We start from the raw sequence: 19,025 nt of genomic DNA, 5'->3' as shown, positions 1-19,025 counted from the left end.
CTCAAGGCAGCACACAAAAAATACAAAACATTGCGTGCAAAATTTTCTTACAGAATAGTATTTATATCAATTTTAGTTTCACCTCAGGGCTTTTTATGTAGTTGTAACTCCATGGTTACACATCATGCACTGTGAAGTTAAAATCCATGACTCAAAATTAGGCTTCAACCTGTGGGCATATGATGCAAATGAACACTTAAATAAAGCCTTAGACATAACAATGATAATCCTTGCATTTATTATTGTGCCTTATCACGTTATCAAAATGCCTCAAAGCACGTCACAAGATTTACTATAAAATGTAGTGACAAAATTTGTAGGTGAACATAACTGATTTTAAATTCAAGAATATTTGTTATAAATTAACAAAGGTATGGTTAGAAAATTCTTGAGTTAATACAAGTGTCTCTCTTAACCTTGCTTAAACTTAGATTTGAATACTTTGATCCAATGTCTTCAGTCAATTTTTTTTTAAAAAGTTGAATAAAGCCTTGTTGCTATATCGAAAATTGAGATTAAGGTCGACCAAGCATTCAGACACTCTTCTCTGCCGTCTCTCCCTGTTCAAGCTCCCAATCAGCTGTGTGAAGCAACCATGTCCTTGCAATGTCAAAGCCAATAAATAAATGTAAATTGTTGTTATATTTCTAAGAATGAAGAGTCAGAAAAGATATAAAAGGTGGGATAAAGCTAAATTTTAAAAACAGCAGAGTAAGATTAAAACAAAATGGGTCCGAGTTTGTGCAAATCGATGAATCTGTAAACTCTACAGTGGAGTTCATCGATGATTTCTTGAATACAGAGGCATACTTTTTTTTAAATGCAACAGAAATCTTTTTTCATATTCTAGACTCAGAACCCAGAAAATTCCCAAATGATAGAATTATCATAGCCAAAAGTAGAGCAGTTGAAGCCATTAAAGATCACTTGAAGTAATCTTAAGTCATCTTCCATCATCTTACAAACCTCAATCAAAGCCTCCCTGGAGTGGCTGAACCTCTGCATTTGTCCTCTTATGGCCTAGATATGGCATTGCAAGCTTTTTAATCCTTTACCCCAGAGTAAGGTCTTATTTATGCCTCTTTTACATGCTGACATTCGAGTTTCATTCCATTCCTACTAAAAGAGCATGACAGCTCCAGGTTTGAGATAAATTACTATTATTGGGTTACGTTAGGTCCAACACACGTGGAAACTGATCACCACACTTAAGTATCCCATAAAAACACTCTACCTAATCATGGAAATTTCCCAATTGTCTAGAATTATGGACACAATCTCTCACCAGAGGAATACACCAGTAAGTTAGTGAATTACTGGACTCCCATCAGCTAAAATATTACTTTGCGAATAGAATAATTTTCAAATGAGAACATTATCCGCCAATCTTCCCAATGTTTGTCCAGTGAGGGCACGATAGCCTACTAGCCGCACAACATCGTCTGCAAATAAATGTGCGCAAATCCATTAGAAATGCCTGGAACAGACACACCATACCTTCCTTTCTCAATGGCATCAAATAAATCAATGATGAATACATTGAACAGTGAACAATTTTGCCTTACTATCCTGCTTTCACAAAGAAAATGTTGATAGGTCTTTAATCAGTCCACACAAGGATTTTGGAACTGAAGTACACATTCTGGATAAATTCCAAAATCTAGCCACCCGCTTGCATAGCTTCCAATTTTCTCATGAGGGCTTCATGAGCCACTTTGTCAAACACCTTATAGAAATAAACAAATGCAACATAGGTAGGTTTCTCTCGAGTCTTATGATGTTCTGCAATGTCAAATAAAGCCACAACCTGTCTGAGAATGGAACCCAGCCTGTTCCTTCTTGATCAATCTGTAGGCATCTAATGCATGCAAAATATGTGCTTTGATGACCTGGAGTACCACTTTATGGATTATATCAGTTCTAGGACTCAAGTTCATTGATCCTTATGATGCATAGATACCACAATCACACTCCTCACCACTGATGGTTTGTACCTCAGACAGAATTCTATGACCTGCCTTAGAAAGGAAAGCACTTTAACAAACTTGACAATTCTTGGATCGATGTGTCAGACTATTGCCAATCTCCAATCTCTCCCCTAAAGCACTTTTGAGGAACTCAGCGTTAATCCCATCCACTCTTTTTGCCATCAGGTCCAACCCCCTCCCAAGAACGATAGTCACACTCAGCACCATGCAGCTTCTGAAGAATGTAGATCCAAGTTGCCTGGACAAGATTAGCCAAGCTTATCCCAGCTTTCACTACAGGTAAGCCCTTGTCTGGTCAATAATCAGAGCCTCATCACAAGCACTATAGCTGCGCTCTTTCCTCTCCAACCATTCACTATTCGAACACCTTCAGTCGGGTTTCCGTGCTGCCCATAGCACAGAAACTGCCCTGGTCAAGGTCACCAATGACATCCTGACCATCTGTGACCAGGGCTCCCTCTGCCTCCTCGACCTATCGGCAGCATTCGTTACGGTCGACCATGCTATCCTCCTTCACCGCCTGTCCTCCCACCTAAACCTTCAAGGCCCTGTCCTTGAGTGGTTTAGGTCGTACCTCTCCCAACGTCTCCACTTTGTCTCCACAAATGGTTTTTCCTCCGGCCCCCGCACTGTCTCGTGCGGTGTCCCTCAAGGCTCTGTCCTCGGTCCCCTCCTCTTCACCCTCTATACGCTCCCCCTTGGTGACATCATCCGCAGACATGGGGTTAACTTCCACATGTATGCGGATGACACCCAACTCTACCTTTCCTCCTCTACCCTCAACTCCACGACCACCGATGTCCTGACAGCCTGCCTGTCCGACATCGAGTCCTGGACGAGAGATAACTTTCTCCAGCTCAACGTGCGCAAAACTGAGGCCCTCCTGATTGTCTCGCGTCAGCGCCTCCGCACCTCAGGCGCTGACAGCATCAGCATCCAAGGCTGCACTCTCCACCTCTCAAAGCCAGTCAGGAACCTCGGGGTTCTGTTCGACCCTGAGCTGTCCTTTCTCCCTCATATCCGCACCACAACTGGCACCGCCTTCCATCACCTCCGGAATGTCGCCAGACTACGGCACTACCTCACCCCTCACGCTGCTGAAACTCTGGTCCACGCCTTTATCACCTCAAGGCTGGACTATGGGAACTCTCTCCTCGCCGGCCTTCCCAGCACCTCCCTCCACAAGCTGCAGGTCATTCAGAACTCTGCAGCTCGTGTACTGTCCCGCACCAGGCTTCGGACCACATCACTCCCACCCTCGCTCGCCTCCACTGGCTCCCCATCCCCCAGAGGATCGAATTCAAGATCCTCACCATCACCTACAAGGCCATTCACGGCCTTGCTCCCTCCTACCTCTCCGACCTACTATCCCCCTACCTACCTGCCCGTACCCTCCGTTCCTCTGGCTCCGGTCTGCTCCACATCCCCCGCCCCAACCGCCCTACCATCGGTGGCTGGGCCTTCAGCCTCTCAGCCCCTAGGCTCTGGAACTCTATCCCCCAGTGCCTTCGCTTGCTTCCTCCCTTTCCTCCTTCAAGGCCGGTCTCAAGACCTTTCTCTTTGACCGTGCCTTCAGCTCCCCTCTCGACTCTCTACCCCCTCCTCACTCCCTCCCTTCCCTCCCCTCACCCTGACCATTTCCCCCTTGCTCGGGTCCTGACCCAACTGTACAGCGCCTTGGGACGTCCTCCCGACGTGAAAGGCGCTCAATAAATGGAATCTTGTTGTTGTTGTTGTTGTTGTACCTGGGTCCCCTGGGTACCAATAAAGACACAGGCACTGACTTTTGACTTTCTGACTTTTCCACACATTTAAAAGCCTCAATCAGATCACCGCTCAAGCTTCTAAACTCAAGGGAATAGAGACCAGGTTTATGCAACCTGTCCTCATAAATTAACTCTTTAATCCCTGGTATCATTCTCGTGAATCTGCACTGCACGCCCTCCAAAGCCAATATATCCTCCTGAGGTGTGGTGCCCACAACTGCATGCAGTACCCCAGATGAGGTGTGACCAAGGCTCTATATAGTTGAAGCATTTTCTCCTCTCCTTTGTATTCCGGCCCCCTTGAGATAAAGGCCCACATCCCATTAGTCTTTTTGATAACATTTTGTAACTGTGAGCACGTTTACTCTTGAAATCGCTTTTTCTTCCACAATTCTTAATTTCTCACCATTTAGAAAATATTCTATTTCGCTATTTTTTAAATCCACAGTGGATCATCTCACACATCCCCCACATTGAATTCCATCTGCCACAGTTTTGCCCACTCACTTAATCTATCTAAGTCCCTTTGTAACTTCCTGCACCCGTCTATATAATTTACCCTGACTCCTAGCTTTGTGTCATCTGCAATTTTTTATATAAAACTCTCTATTCCATCCAAGTCATCCATATATATATATATATATAGATTTATAGATATACATACACATATATATATCTAAGGCCCCAGTACAGAACCTTGGGGAACACCACTTGTCACGTCCCGCCAATCAGTGAATGTTTTTTATATGTCACCAATATTGTGGATGAATATAAGACAATGCACAATGGAAGGGAAATATGAATTTTGTTTACATGATTGAACAGTATCCTGTTTAGCAAAACCAAAAAAAGGATTTGAATATGATCATTTCTTATTCACCAAAAAGGATTCATTCTATGTACAACTATCAATGAGATTGATTAAATGCTGGGCCTCTTCTTAACGGCATTTCATCAGATGTTGATCATTGAAGAGATCAATATTTGAGATACTGTGTGCCATTCAGAGCACCACACTTCCGAAGGGAATGCAATGCAATAAAGAGCATTCAAAGACAAACAACAAATTTTGGTTCTAGGTGACCTTGTTTTCATTACAAATCCACTGCAAGTCCAATCACTGTTGCAAAAATTACATCAAATTGGATATTCTACATATTGGATGTATGCGGATGACACCCAACTCTACCTCTTTGCCTCCACCCTTGAGTCCAGGACCACTGCTGTGCTGACAGAATATCTGTCAGACATCAAGTCCTGGATGAGAGCTAAGTTTCTTCAGTTGAATGTCAACAAGACCAAGGCTCTCCTGATTGGCTCCCATCAGTGCCTCCTCACCTCAGGCACAACAGCATCACCATCCATGCTTGCACACTCCACCTTGCTAAGCCAGTCCGGAACCTTGGGGTCTTGTTTGACCTTTCTACCCCACATCTGCACCTTGACCCGCTCTGGCTTTCCCCCCACTCCCCTCTGCAACGTCGCCTGGCTTCGACACTGTCTCATACCACAGGCTGCCAAAACCCTCATACATGCTTTCATTACATCGAAGCGCGACTATGCAAATTAATTGCTTGTCAGCCTCCCCAACTCCTCCCTTCACAGGCTGCAGATCATTCAAAACTCTGCAGCCCATGTCCTCTCCCGCACTAGGCTCTGCGACCCTATCACCCCACTCCTTGCCCAACTTCAATGGCTTCCTATCATAGAGAGGATACAGTTCAAGATCCTGGTCCTCATCTTCAAAGCCCTCCACGGTCTTGCTCCACCTTACCTCTCTGACCTAACCCCGTACCATCCTGTTCGCTCCCTCCGCTCAGCAGACTCCAGCCTGCTTCATGCCCTTGCTCGTCCCACTATTGGCAGGCGGGCCTTCCGCCACTCTGCAACCACCCTCTGGAACTCCATCCCGCAGTCCCTCCGTCTCGACCCCTCCCTCGCCACCTTCAAGACCCACTTCAAGATCCTCCTCTTCGAAAGTATTTTTGATCTCCCTGCTTACCCCCCTGCCCTCCATCCTCCCCCACCCCCAGCTCGGGTCCATAACTCTGTCTGTCCAGCGCCTTGGGACGTCCTTCTGACGTGAAAGGCGCTATACAAATGTAACTTTGTTGTTGTTGCTAACCTAATTCTTTCTTGTCCATGAGGCCTTCAACATTAGAATTTTTGGCTCACAAATCTCAGCTTTCATTGTTGCTGGAATGCAGCTTGTTAATAAAAATCAAGAAATCCATCCAGGAATCCAATCCTACCCATCTTTGCCCTCGAGAATGGCTTCCAAGGGAAGGGGTTTATGACTCATGCACCTAGGTTGGTTCAATTTGCAAAATATTGAATGCACTGCTAGATTGACCTGTTTGCCACAGGTAAAATGAGGATAACAATCAAGAATACTGTTGGATTAATTCTATTCTATTTCTAAAAACAGGTTTCTTTGTTCTATTCACAGATCTACAGATTACTGGCTGAAGACCTTTGGGAGGACCAGTCATAGGGAAGTTCTACATAAGAAGCTACCTCAGAGAGGAATGGAAAAAGACTGATTGTCCTGGATTTTTTGCTGGTTAGCGTGATGCCTGCAAACGAAAAAGTAGCCAGGACCCACTAACTAACAGTTGAAAGCCACACGTTTTGAAACACAGGTATCACAGCTATCCCTATCAAAGATTATGTGGCGGTGGAAGTGGGGGTGGGGGGTGATGGAGAGAGATGAAATGGCACAGTCCATCTCTAGCACATTTAATGTGATAAATATTTAATTTATTATTAAATGAAATCATGTGTTCTATTATTTCTTTGGACTACCGATGAATTGGATATGCAATAATTGTTATGAAAAATATTTTGCTGCCTTTACAAAATGTAAATGTGCTCTTCATTTTCTTGCTCCTATTGACAGACCTTGTGAAAGGTCACATTGATAGGACAGTCACCAGATGATAGAAAATTTTAATAATTTCAAACAATATCGGAGGATAGTAAATTTCATTTTACACTGTTTAATTATGTGAATCAGATGGTAGCGTAAATGTGTTGGTCACACTCATCTCCATGTCAGAAGGTTGTGGGTTCAAGTCCCAAGTCGATACCTGAGGTCACAGTCCAGGCTGAAATGCCACTGGGGTGGACTGCATTATTGGAGATGTCCCTTTTCAATGAGACATTAAGCTGAGGTCCCACCTACCTGTTTCTGTGACTATTCCAGCATGTTGGTATGTCCTCTCGATGTGAAAGGCACTATACAAATGTAACTTTGTTGTTGTTGCTAACCTAATTCTTTCTTGTCCATGAGGCCTTCAACATTAGAATTTTTGGCTCACAAATCTCAGCTATCATTGTTGCTGGAATGCAGCTTGTTAATAAAAATCAAGAAATCCATCCAGGAATCCAATCCTACCCATCTTTGCCCTCGAGAATGGCTTCCAAGGGAAGGGGTTTATGACTCATGCACCTAGGTTGGTTCAATTTGCAAAATATTGAATGCACTGCTAGATTGACCTGTTTGCCACAGGTAAAATGAGGATAACAATCAAGAATACTGTTGGATTAATTCTATTCTATTTCTAAAAACAGGTTTCTTTGTTCTATTCACAGATCTACAGATTACTGGCTGAAGACCTTTGGGAGGACCAGTCATAGGGAAGTTCTACATAAGAAGCTACCTCAGAGAGGAATGGAAAAAGACTGATTGTCCTGGATTTTTTGCTGGTTAGCGTGATGCCTGCAAACGAAAAAGTAGCCAGGACCCACTAACTAACAGTTGAAAGCCACACGTTTTGAAACACAGGTATCACAGCTATCCCTATCAAAGATTATGTGGCGGTGGGAGTGGGGGTGGGGGTGATGGAGAGAGATGAAATGGCACAGTCCATCTCTAGCATATTTAATGTGATAAATATTTAATTTATTATTAAATGAAATCATGTGTTCTATTATTTCTTTGGACTACCGATGAATTGGATATGCAATAATTGTTATGAAAAATATTTTGCTGCCTTTACAAAATGTAAATGTGCTCTTCATTTTCTTGCTCCTATTGACAGACCTTGTGAAAGGTCACATTGATAGGACAGTCACCAGATGATAGAAAATTTTAATAATTTCAAACAATATCGGAGGATAGTAAATTTCATTTTACACTGTTTAATTATGTGAATCAGATGGTAGCGTAAATGTGTTGGTCACACTCATCTCCATGTCAGAAGGTTGTGGGTTCAAGTCCAAGTCGATACCTGAGGTCACAGTCCAGGCTGAAATGCCACTGGGGTGGACTGCATTATTGGAGATGTCCCTTTTCAATGAGACATTAAGCTGAGGTCCCACCTACCTGTTTCTGTGACTATTCCAGCATGTTGGTATGTCCTCTCGATGTGAAAGGCACTATACAAATGTAACTTTGTTGTTGTTGCTAACCTAATTCTTTCTTGTCCATGAGGCCTTCAACATTAGAATTTTTGGCTCACAAATCTCAGCTTTCATTGTTGCTGGAATGCAGCTTGTTAATAAAAATCAAGAAATCCATCCAGGAGTCCAATCCTACCCATCTTTGCCCTCGAGAATGGCTTCCAAGGGAAGGGGTTTGTGACTCATGCACCTAGGTTGGTTCAATTTGCAAAATATTGAATGCACTGCTAGATTGACCTGTTTGCCACAGGTAAAATGAGGATAACAATCAAGAATACTGTTGGATTAATTCTATTCTATTTCTAAAAACAGGTTTCTTTGTTCTATTCACAGATCTACAGATTACTGGCTGAAGACCTTTGGGAGGACCAGTCATAGGGAAGTTCTACATAAGAAGCTACCTCAGAGAGGAATGGAAAAAGACTGATTGTCCTGGATTTTTTGCTGGTTAGCGTGATGCCTGCAAACGAAAAAGTAGCCAGGACCCACTAACTAACAGTTGAAAGCCACACGTTTTGAAACACAGGTATCACAGCTATCCCTATCAAAGATTATGTGGCGGTGGGAGTGGGGGTGGGGGGTGATGGAGAGAGATGAAATGGCACAGTCCATCTCTAGCATATTTAATGTGATAAATATTTAATTTATTATTAAATGAAATCATGTGTTCTATTATTTCTTTGGACTACCGATGAATTGGATATGCAATAATTGTTATGAAAAATATTTTGCTGCCTTTACAAAATGTAAATGTGCTCTTCATTTTCTTGCTCCTATTGACAGACCTTGTGAAAGGTCACATTGATAGACAGTCACCAGATGATAGAAAATTTTAATAATTTCAAACAATATCGGAGGATAGTAAATTTCATTTTACACTGTTTAATTATGTGAATCAGATGGTAGCGTAATGTGTTGGTCACACTCATCTCCATGTCAGAAGGTTGTGGGTTCAAGTCCCAAGTCGATACCTGAGGTCACAGTCCAGGCTGAAATGCCACTGGGGTGGACTGCATTATTGGAGATGTCCCTTTTCAATGAGACATTAAGCTGAGGTCCCATCTACCTGTTTCTGTGACTATTCCAGCATGTTGGTATGTCCTCTCGATGTGAAAGGCACTATACAAATGTAATTTTGTTGTTGTGTTCAAAAAAAAAGCAATCTACCCAAACAGTTAAAGATTCTGTGACTCTATTCGAAGAGAGAAAGGAAATCCTGCTGGCCAATAATGCTCCAGATTTTATTGATTTTTCACTTCATGGTTTATTTGTGGGACCTTGGCATGTGCATATTGCCTATAATATAAAAACCTCAATCTTCAACCTAAATGCTTGCCACATTCATAGTGAAGTTTAATGTCATGTCTTCCAGTCAAATTACATTTGAAACACATTGAATGGATTGTCTGGGATCAGTCATACAAGTTTAGAGCCTCCAGTTGATTTTAAACATTCTGTAAACAAGGAGAAAAGCTACTCAAGCGTGTGCATGCTTAAAACTAATCAAGGTATGTCACTGAATAATGATTTGGTGTACAGATTACAACATGTTTGCAGTTAAAGACTTTTTGCAATCATGGAAATCAGGCAACGTGGAAAATCTTTCCTGACTTCCCACCAGATGTGAATTCTTTTACTAAATGTAATGCATTGAGATGCCTTTAAATATAGACCATTAATGACTTGGAAAATGGCTGTGTACAAGGCAAATTGACTAATTCCTCCTGGGTCATCTGCAGGGCCTTGAAATGCACAAAAGTTCTGTGCAATAGTCAGCCTACCTCAAAAGGAAAGCTATAATTACAGCTAAGTGCATGTTTCAAGCTCATCATGGATAAGGTCAAAAAGCTCAGTAATACTTTCCTTTAGCATTTATTGAGTTTATTGGCTTCACAACCCCACTCTTGAATTTAACAGCAGCTTAAAATAAAGTAATGGAATACTGTGCTTAACACAAAATTATGTACATATGTGCTAATATTATTAATACTAATATTGAAATTTCATCTTCAAGCATTTTATTTTGGGCTGAAGCCCATTCAATCCTAGCCTTTCACAACTCATTTAATCGAAGGAAAGATTCTTCAAAGTTACATTCTGCTATCCAAAGCTAAATCAAAGTATCAAAATTATTGCATGTATTTAACCTTGTCTTAAACTTTATTCCTTTGCATGACCTTCCATTATCTCAGAAATTCAGCCAGTGTAATTTTCCTCACAGCATAAATATACATATACTTATATCCTTCAAATGAGTTCCAAAGAATTAACATTGAGCATTCAGGCAGCCTGGCCAGAAGCCTCCAGGCCTTGGTTAAAGATTTATTTGCCAAGAAGAGTACAGTTTTGACCTTCCTGGCAGATTAACATTGGAAAACCACTATAACAACATAAGTCTTAGAGCCCAATGAAAGACCTAACATTTAGAAAATAAAACTAAAAAGTGCTTGCCTCAGATTAAAGAAAAACCTGAAAAGAAACAAACCACTTACCTGGAAAAAGGCGCACCACCTGCTGGAAGTTATTAAAAGTTCCTTAAAAAGGTTACATAAGTCATGTCATTCAGGACCATAACATTTAATGTGATTTATGCAAAGTCTGAGTTGTAGGCAAACTTGTGTAAAAATTGTATAAAATTCAATTTAATCAATAATCTACACTCTTCATGTGTAATTCAATGCAGCCAGTAAGTGCGCATGCGGTGACGGGTCAAGACTACATTTCCCACTATTCAATGCATCCTGACCCATCACTGCATGTGCACTTGCCGCAAGCATTGGAATCTCATTGAATTCCAGGAAATGAAGTTCTTCTGTGCATACATGAATAGATCAAGATAATGTTTCCTGCGATTCATTGCAGCCGGTAAATGCGGAGTAATGGAAAATAGGGGAGCAGTGTTACGAGTTAAGAGATGATTAATACGACTACTGCAAAGAAATCTGAGTGGTTTTGATAGAAAATTAAATGGGACTTGGGTGCAAGTACAACTTGGGTGATTATACGATTTCTAAAGATAAGACTTACGCAAGTTTTTCTGTACTACCTCAACTGTTGTCCCTATATTCAAAGAAATTGTGTGTGCAATATTTGAATGCATAAGAAATTGTTTGCTTGGAAATGAATTTAGTTTCTCTGAAAGGTTAAACATTGTTGTGTTTATGGTAGAAATCCTTAGACAATCTTCTTTATTCGGGACCAGAAAATTTAAAAATAACTAATCCAAGCCTCTGTTAAGCGCTCTGAGACGCTACCCTGTGTGAAGGGCTTTATACAAGTGCAAGTTGTTGCTGTTGTTGTTCGCTCATAGCCAGTCACATCCACAGCATAATGCACATGAAGTCTGGACAGTCACAAAACAAGAGCAACCTCTCAAAGCACTTCACACCTGCAGATTTGTCAGATTGCTAAAGTGTAATCTGTTTTTCTCTGAAGCACAATAGCAATACAGTATTGACTCAAATGCTTCAAAAAGCAGTCTTGAATACAAATTAACCAAAGCACAATCTAATCTATAATTAGGCTTTTCCAGTTAGTACTTTCTGCAATTTACAAGACAGCTGTATTTGGATGGCGAGTCTCAAAACATTAACTTCTTAGTCATGTGATAAATTTTCAAAAATCAACACACCTGAAAATGTGTTCAAGTTACCTACAAAACATACAATATGTCGGAGTAGATCTCATACAGATTCAACTCCAAAGTAAAACCTATAAATGTAAACCTTTTAGTGTGCATCACAAAATCAACCTGGCACCGCTGCAGGATTTAGACCAGTAGAATTTAAACATGGACCAAGTAAGAGTATATCTCTCCAAGTCACCATTCATCTCCCATTACCAGTTTGGAGATGTGATATCATGAATTAGAATCCATCCCATGCATCTTCCAAAATCAATTATGCATAATGTGTTCTGGCCTTAGAAGAAATCAATTGACAACATAATTAAAGTTTCCTTCAATAAAAACAATTTAACCATTTAATTACAGATAGAACATATCACTGTAAGGATTTTTGGTACCTACCATCCAGCTAGTGAGGGTTCAAGCCCGCATTTGTCGGATGTTGAACAACTAGTGGCTATCATCCGGGGGGTGGGGGGGTGGGAGGTAAGTGGGTTCTATTTCAAGCTGAACTGGCTCCAAGGGTGTCATGTTTGGCAACAGAGTGTAGGATTTGAGCCAGCCTCATGTGTCAGTCTCGGTAGCCCAGTTCCTGAGCCACGTGGGTCCGCAGTATTCCACTGCACTGCTGATGATAGTACAGCCAGCTTGACTCACTGGCAGGAACTGGAAGGGCAGAACAGTCACTGGGGGCAGGGAATCATCCCACTCAAGTCCCGTTAATCCTGCAAGCTAAAGCCCTAATGTGTAGGGTGGTTCTAGTTTGACAAGCAGGGGGAAAGCTTGCCAACAGCGATATCAATGGCAATCTATGCGGTTTTAGCTGGTTGGACTCCAGCTGTGCCCCAATGCACACTCTGGGGTCCCCAAATCTTGGCTCTTACCAACATACGCCTAATAGTTTCCGGAATTAGGTAAGCAGGATTTGTCCCTCCAGGGAAACAGTGCACGTTCCATTCCAACAATCTATCTCTAGAATTTCCATGTAGGTGGGATGTATGGAATTCTCAGCTTTGTTTGGATACTCTTAAGCATGGTGATGGGTTTCCACATGTGTCTGCCAATCGGGTGACCAAAACCAAAAGATATTTTATGTTTATTAGAATGAGAAATGCGAGTGAATTGTTGCACTTCTTGCATTCAATGAGTGAGTCTCTCTAAAACATTTTAGTCTCTCTAAAACATTTCGAAATCAAATGCAGATTAAATCTTCTGAACTCAACACCAATAACATACAACGTTAACACATCTTGCACCCCTCTGTACCACTTAAACCACAACATATTAAGTGATATTAAGGCCGGACTTTCAGCTTCTCTACCCCCACCCTTTGGAATTCCATGCCACAATCCCTACGCTTTGCTCCCTCCCTTGACGCCTTCAAGACCCTCCTTTTCGACCATGCCTTCAGCTGCCCGCCTACCTCTCTGCCCTCCCTCATCCCAACCCTGCCCCCACCTCGCTCGGATCCTGATCCCTGACTGTTCAGCGCCTTGGGACATTCTCCCAACATGAAATGCACTCTATAAATGTGATTTTGTTGTTGTTCATTTTGTAAAAATAATAAGTTCCAGAGATGAATAGTTAACTTGAATTTTAACAATGTGGGCTGCACCTTTTCTCCATTCACTTACGGGAGATATAGAGCAGGTCGGAGCCTGCTGAACGGAGGGAGTGGATAGGTTGATAGAGCGCTAGCATGTCAGAGATGTAGGAGGAGACAAGGCCATGGAGGGCCTTGAAAGTGAGGATGAGGATTTTGAATTCTATTCTCTAAGGCATGGGGAGCCAGTGGAACCAGGTGAGGGTGGTTATTATAAAATGCTTATTATTGGTTTAATTTGGCAACACCATTCAACAAGATTCAACAAGTAAATGTCAAACGTGAATCAATAAATTTGAAAATGTATCAATCTGTACAATATGATGTTAGACTCATTTTCAATACCTTTTGAGGAAGAAGTAACTAAAGCATCATCTAATTTCTATTGACTTTCAGGGATATTTGAATATTTACATTTGAATACAGACAGCAGTTTTGGAAACTTGCTAGTAAGAAGTGTGAAAAAGGTCAATTATCAATATACAATACAAAAATACAAAATTACATTTGTATAGCACCTTTCACGTCGGGAGGACGTCCCAAGGCGTTGGACAGTCAGGGATTTGGACCCGATGTATAACTCAAACACAAAGATTGTTGAAGCACGCTTGCCTAATGATCATTGTTAATTTAATTCCATTTAGGTTGGCACACACAAAAACATCTAACTCGCAATTTCTCAATGTCAGCATTGAGATTTCCCAATGTCACCAAAAATCACTATTTGAACAAAAATATTCCAAGAAATCAACAAAATTAGCAATACTGGTTCAAAAGGTTTTATAATAATTCTATATTTGGTATGTCTTATTTAATATAATAATAATAATCCTTGCATTTGATATAGAGCTTTTCACATCTTCTCGACATCTCAAAGAGCTTCACAGAATAGACTGTAAAGTGAATTGACCGTATATTTGTGGGCGAAACGCGGCAGCCAATTGAGCACAGCAGTGTCCCACAAACAGTCGTGGGTGGTTTGAAAATTATCAATTTATTATTGTTTTGCTTCGGGGGATTATTATTAGGTGTGTGGAGTAAGGAAACTTGTCCAAGGTTTTGTCCTGCCTGGAATTGAACCCAGGTATCTCGCTTGCAAGGTGAGTGCTCTAACCATTGAGCTACAGGACAATACATTGAGGCATCTCAAAATGCTTCCCAGGAATCACTGCAAAGTGCAATGCCTATATTTTTTGTAGGTGAATGCATGTTCCACAAACAGACAATCAAGTAAATGACCAATTTTATCTGGGAGATAACTGCCCAGGTCACTCGGAGAAACTCTTCTCTTTTCAAATCTTTCCAGCAGATCATTAACATCCACCTAACCAGGCACGAGACCTTTGTCTTCATTGAAGTGTCAGCTTAGACTTCTAGATCAAAGCCCCAATGTGGGGTTTGAACCTACAACCTTCTGACTCAGAGGTAAAAAACTACCAACCAACCCATCTCTCAGTAAAGAACCAAGAATCCTGACTTGATTTGGAGGTACACCTATTGCATTACATTCAGTGATTTTTTCCAGTTGTTAAAATAAATTTGCAAAACAGGTAACAAATTGTAAACTTTAAAAATATTCTCATCTTGATATAGAAGCCTAACAAATCTACTTATAAATGCATTCAACAATTGCATCGGACTACTTTGCTATTAGTTATTAGTACAGAAGTAGACAGACAATCAATTATAAAACTACAACAGAATTTTTTAGAAAATTACCAGTTGAAAATGCCTACGTCAATCACTAAATTCAGATTGGCTGCATATTGCATTCTCACACTTAAATGGATTTAAGAGTTAACACAAACAAGGATGCCCTTACAAGTCCAACCACAAACTGCACTTTATAGGCCTTCACAGTCCCCAAGCATAACAGAATCTAGGGCAAACTGAGGTTTCACACTGACACAAGGCTCTAGAGTTTCAAATATTCTGTTTCACAATGTAGTCGGGCATGGATTCATGCTGGCAATTCCCTACAAAATAAAATAATAATAATCCTTATGTTTGATATAGCCTGGTTGTGCCATTGAAACATCTCAAAGCAATTCACAGGATTTACAATAGAGTAGTCATTTTGTATTTTTTTTCCAAGGTGAATACCTGTGTACAGCAGTATCCCACAAACAAATAACATAAATGCTAGACGAAAAAAGACCAAAGTTCATCTAGTTCGCCTTCCACCTTCCTGGTGGTCGCATGCAAATATGTCCCAAACTACCTATCTACTATATCCCAGAATGTTATTTCCTAAAAGAAACTCTAATCTGCGTTTGAAAGAATCAACACTTCCTGCTTCAACCATCTCCCTAGGAAGCCTGCTCCACAGGTGAAATATATGGGTGAAGTGAAAGATCAAATTTTATCTGGAGGTTAGCTGGCCAGGCCACCAGCAGAAATTTTCTATTCAAAAATAGTGCCATGGGATCTTTAATGTCCACCTGAAAAGGAACATGGGACCTTGGTTTAATGTCTCACCCTAAAAATGGCACCTCCAACATTGCAATGGTAGCACTTTGTCAGCCTAGACTATGAGCTACAAGTGGAGTTTAACTCCACAATCTGCCGACTCAGAGGTGAAACTTAAATAGTGTCTTAAACATGGGGAGAACATCTCAAAAAACTTTATAAAATAAGTGGGGTGTAGCAGGTGGGGCTATGAAGCAACAACATCTTGGATTTATATAGCGCCCTCCACGCCCGAGCCAGGGGGAGGGGGAGGAAGGTGAGCAAAGGGTGGTCAAAAAGAAAGGTCTTCAGCAGAGACCTGAAAATGGGAAGGGAGGGAACGAGATGAAGGGAGTGAGGAAGGCAGTTCCAGAGAGATGAAGCAACAGGGGTGGCTGGGGAGTAGTCTCGGAAGGTCGCAGAAGTAGGGAAGTAAAGGGGTATAGATGGAATCTGAAGGCAAGAGTGGGGATCCTAAAGTTGATCCACTTGAGGACAGGATGCTAAAGGAGCCAGACATGAATGAGGATGGGCTTACGAAATCTAATGCAGGACAGGATTCGAGCTGCCCCAGGTTGTGGAGGCCCTCAAGCAGGGATTTGGAAAAGTTGAATGTGGAGGTGAAAAAGTGTTGGATGGTGTTTAGGCTACATGAAGGGTGAGGCGGTGGGAGGCACAATGTTGTAAAAATGGAGGAAATTGGACTTGGTCAGAACTCAATTGAAGCTTTAAAAGAGAGTTGAGTGTTGAAAAGGATGCCAAGGTTCTACACTGGCTCTAGAAATTAGAATGAGCAACCAGTGAGCTTAATGTGGCCAATGCTGGAGGTAAAGGTGGTGCTGACAGGAGCCTCTGTTTTGCTGATGTTGTTAGAGAAATCTATTACTGCTCTATGCATAAGAAATTAATAATTATTGCTGATATTAATGATTACTGATTTAGTTCCTGCTCTCCTCATTTATTTATCACTAACAGTTCAAACATTTTAATTTGCCAATAAAAGTGCATTTAGAAAGCTGGGGAAAAAGCATGGAACTGTAATACTACTACTGCTCCAAATTTCGACTTCAGTGTTGCATAATGTTTAACATTGTAAATCAACTCAAATGGAGTATTCCACTAACATTCAAAACACTTTAAATCTGTATTTAGCATGATGTACAGCACTAACACAATAACGTTTGTAAAGGTCTTAGGTACTACTGTACATTAAATGCAAAACTTGAACATTCTATCGATACCATCCGACACAATATCAGACAAACCAAATGAATCCTAGTATTAGTAATGTGCAAACTCTAGGCCCTAAAATACAGTAGAACTATTAATTTTAGCTTAACTTATGTACTTTACCAATTGGAGTTCCAGACTGTTTATTGAATGTTGTACTACTAGTTATGGAACACATAAAATATCATTAGTGCTATAAATTCATCAGTGAGTAAATATGATTTGGATAACTCCCATGACATATTTCACAATAATTTAGTTACAACAATGCCAACGTTCCTCAAGAAAATCACAAGGTAAATATTTCTCCTGTGACAATACTTGATTTTTTTTTGCACAGCAATGAAATAAAACATGGGTTAAGAAAGGATTTCACAAAATTTCGAAGTCAGTGGGTGGGACACATATTAAACTGGAACTTAGTCATTCTCTCCAACTTGTCTTAAATTTTGCAACAATCTAACAGTTTCATAACAATGTGTCATACGCAAGTGTTTCATTTAAACAAACATTGTCCTATAACAATAATAACCATATCTATTAAACACACGCATTGTGTTGGTAAATAATGTCCGTTACCCGTATATCATTATTCAAGTAAATGCTAAGAAATCTTTCGTTTCGAAATGTCATAGCGTAAGTTTAGTTTGAGAACTATGACAAGATGTAAACCAGGCGCTAAAATCGGAAAAAAAAATAACTTTGAGTGTGTATTGAGTCATCCCCACCTTTCAATACCGTAATATATTAGGATCTTATTTGGTGATGTACCCGCCAGCCACACATGGGGGGGGGGGGGGGGGGGGGGTATCATGGGTACCACCAGACTGCAGCATCCAGCGAGAGCCCAACCTAAGCCACATATCTGGACGCCCCTGAGGGTCAAAGTCAAGCCCGGGGAGGGGAGAAAATACTTAATGCAGAGACAGGGGGAGAGGAGTAAGGAGGTGAAACATCCCTTTCGGAAAGACGTCCCCCACGGTCCCCCAACAAGAAACATTCGGGATGAACAGAAGCGAGAGACGCGTTGCATTTCTACGCGACCTGGAGCTGGAGCTGGAGCCGAGGTGCGTGTACCTGGGGCAAGGCGGAGTTGAGCTGGCGCTGCAGCGAGTCCCTGTCGTAGATGACCTCCTGGAGCTTGGCTTGGGTCAGCGCCAGGCTCTCCTGGCTCTCCCGCAGGGTGTCGAGCAGCCGGTCCCTCTCGTCCAGCATGTTCACCATCAGCTGCTCGAAATTGGAGTCCTCGGCGCTGCTCTGCGAGCCCCTCTGGCTGAGGGTGTCCTCGCTGATGGTCGGCATCACTTCGCACATCATCCTCCCGGCCGGGCGGGTCTCCTCTCCTCTCCTCCTCTCCTCCTCTCCTCGTCTCCTCTCCCCTCACCGAGGCGCCTGGCAGCGGGCAACCGCCCGAAACCTGCCCGCCGAGCCCAGCCAGGGGCGGCCACTCACCACAGTCATCAATCAGCCGCTGCTGGACACACACTCACCCCCTTTTTTTTCCCCCTCTCTCTCTCTCTCTCTCTCTCTCAACCTCCTTTCTCTTTCTCGTTCCCTCTGAGGCTCTCTCTATCCCTCTGTCCCCCTCTTATCCGAATGAGTGCCCAGGGAGCGGGTCAGTCCGTTCTCCTTCTCGGTTTAACAGTAACCGCGGTCTCTCTCTCTCTATCTATCTCCCCCTTCCTTCCCTCCTTCCTCTCTTCCCTCCTCCCTCCCTCTCTCCCTCTCTCTCCCTCCTTCTCCTCACTTGAAAGTCTGAGCGACTTTTGACAGTCGCATCTTTCGGGGCGGGTTTGGGAGGTAATGGGGGGGGGTTTGGGAGGTGTGGGGGGGGGGTTTGGGAGGTGTGGGGGGGGGTTGGGAGGTGGTGGGGGGGGGGTTGGGAGGTGGGGGGTGGTTTGGGAGGTGGTGGGGGGGGGGGTTGGGAGGTGGTGGGGGGGTTTGGGAGGTGATGGGGGGGG

The 19,025-nt window shown here is 42.2% G+C and overlaps 1 protein-coding gene across 1 annotated transcript in view; it reads right to left on the bottom strand.

The window, feature by feature from the left end:
- The window catches only part of ppfia2 (PTPRF interacting protein alpha 2), a 128,927-nt gene extending 110,338 nt beyond the window's left edge, over positions 1-18,589 (bottom strand). The window contains exon 1 of the mRNA XM_007903784.2: positions 18,142-18,589. Coding sequence (XP_007901975.2) covers positions 18,142-18,381 — 240 coding nt within the window. The 5' untranslated portion in view covers positions 18,382-18,589. The remainder of the gene's footprint in view (positions 1-18,141) is intronic.
- Between the last annotated feature and the right edge of the window lie 436 nt (positions 18,590-19,025).

This window comes from Callorhinchus milii, unplaced genomic scaffold, assembly GCF_018977255.1.
Source record: "Callorhinchus milii isolate IMCB2004 unplaced genomic scaffold, IMCB_Cmil_1.0 Scaffold5, whole genome shotgun sequence".
NCBI lineage: Eukaryota > Metazoa > Chordata > Chondrichthyes > Chimaeriformes > Callorhinchidae > Callorhinchus > Callorhinchus milii.
The sequence above is the reverse complement of the archived record's forward strand: the minus strand, read 5'-3'. Positions and strand labels throughout refer to the sequence as shown.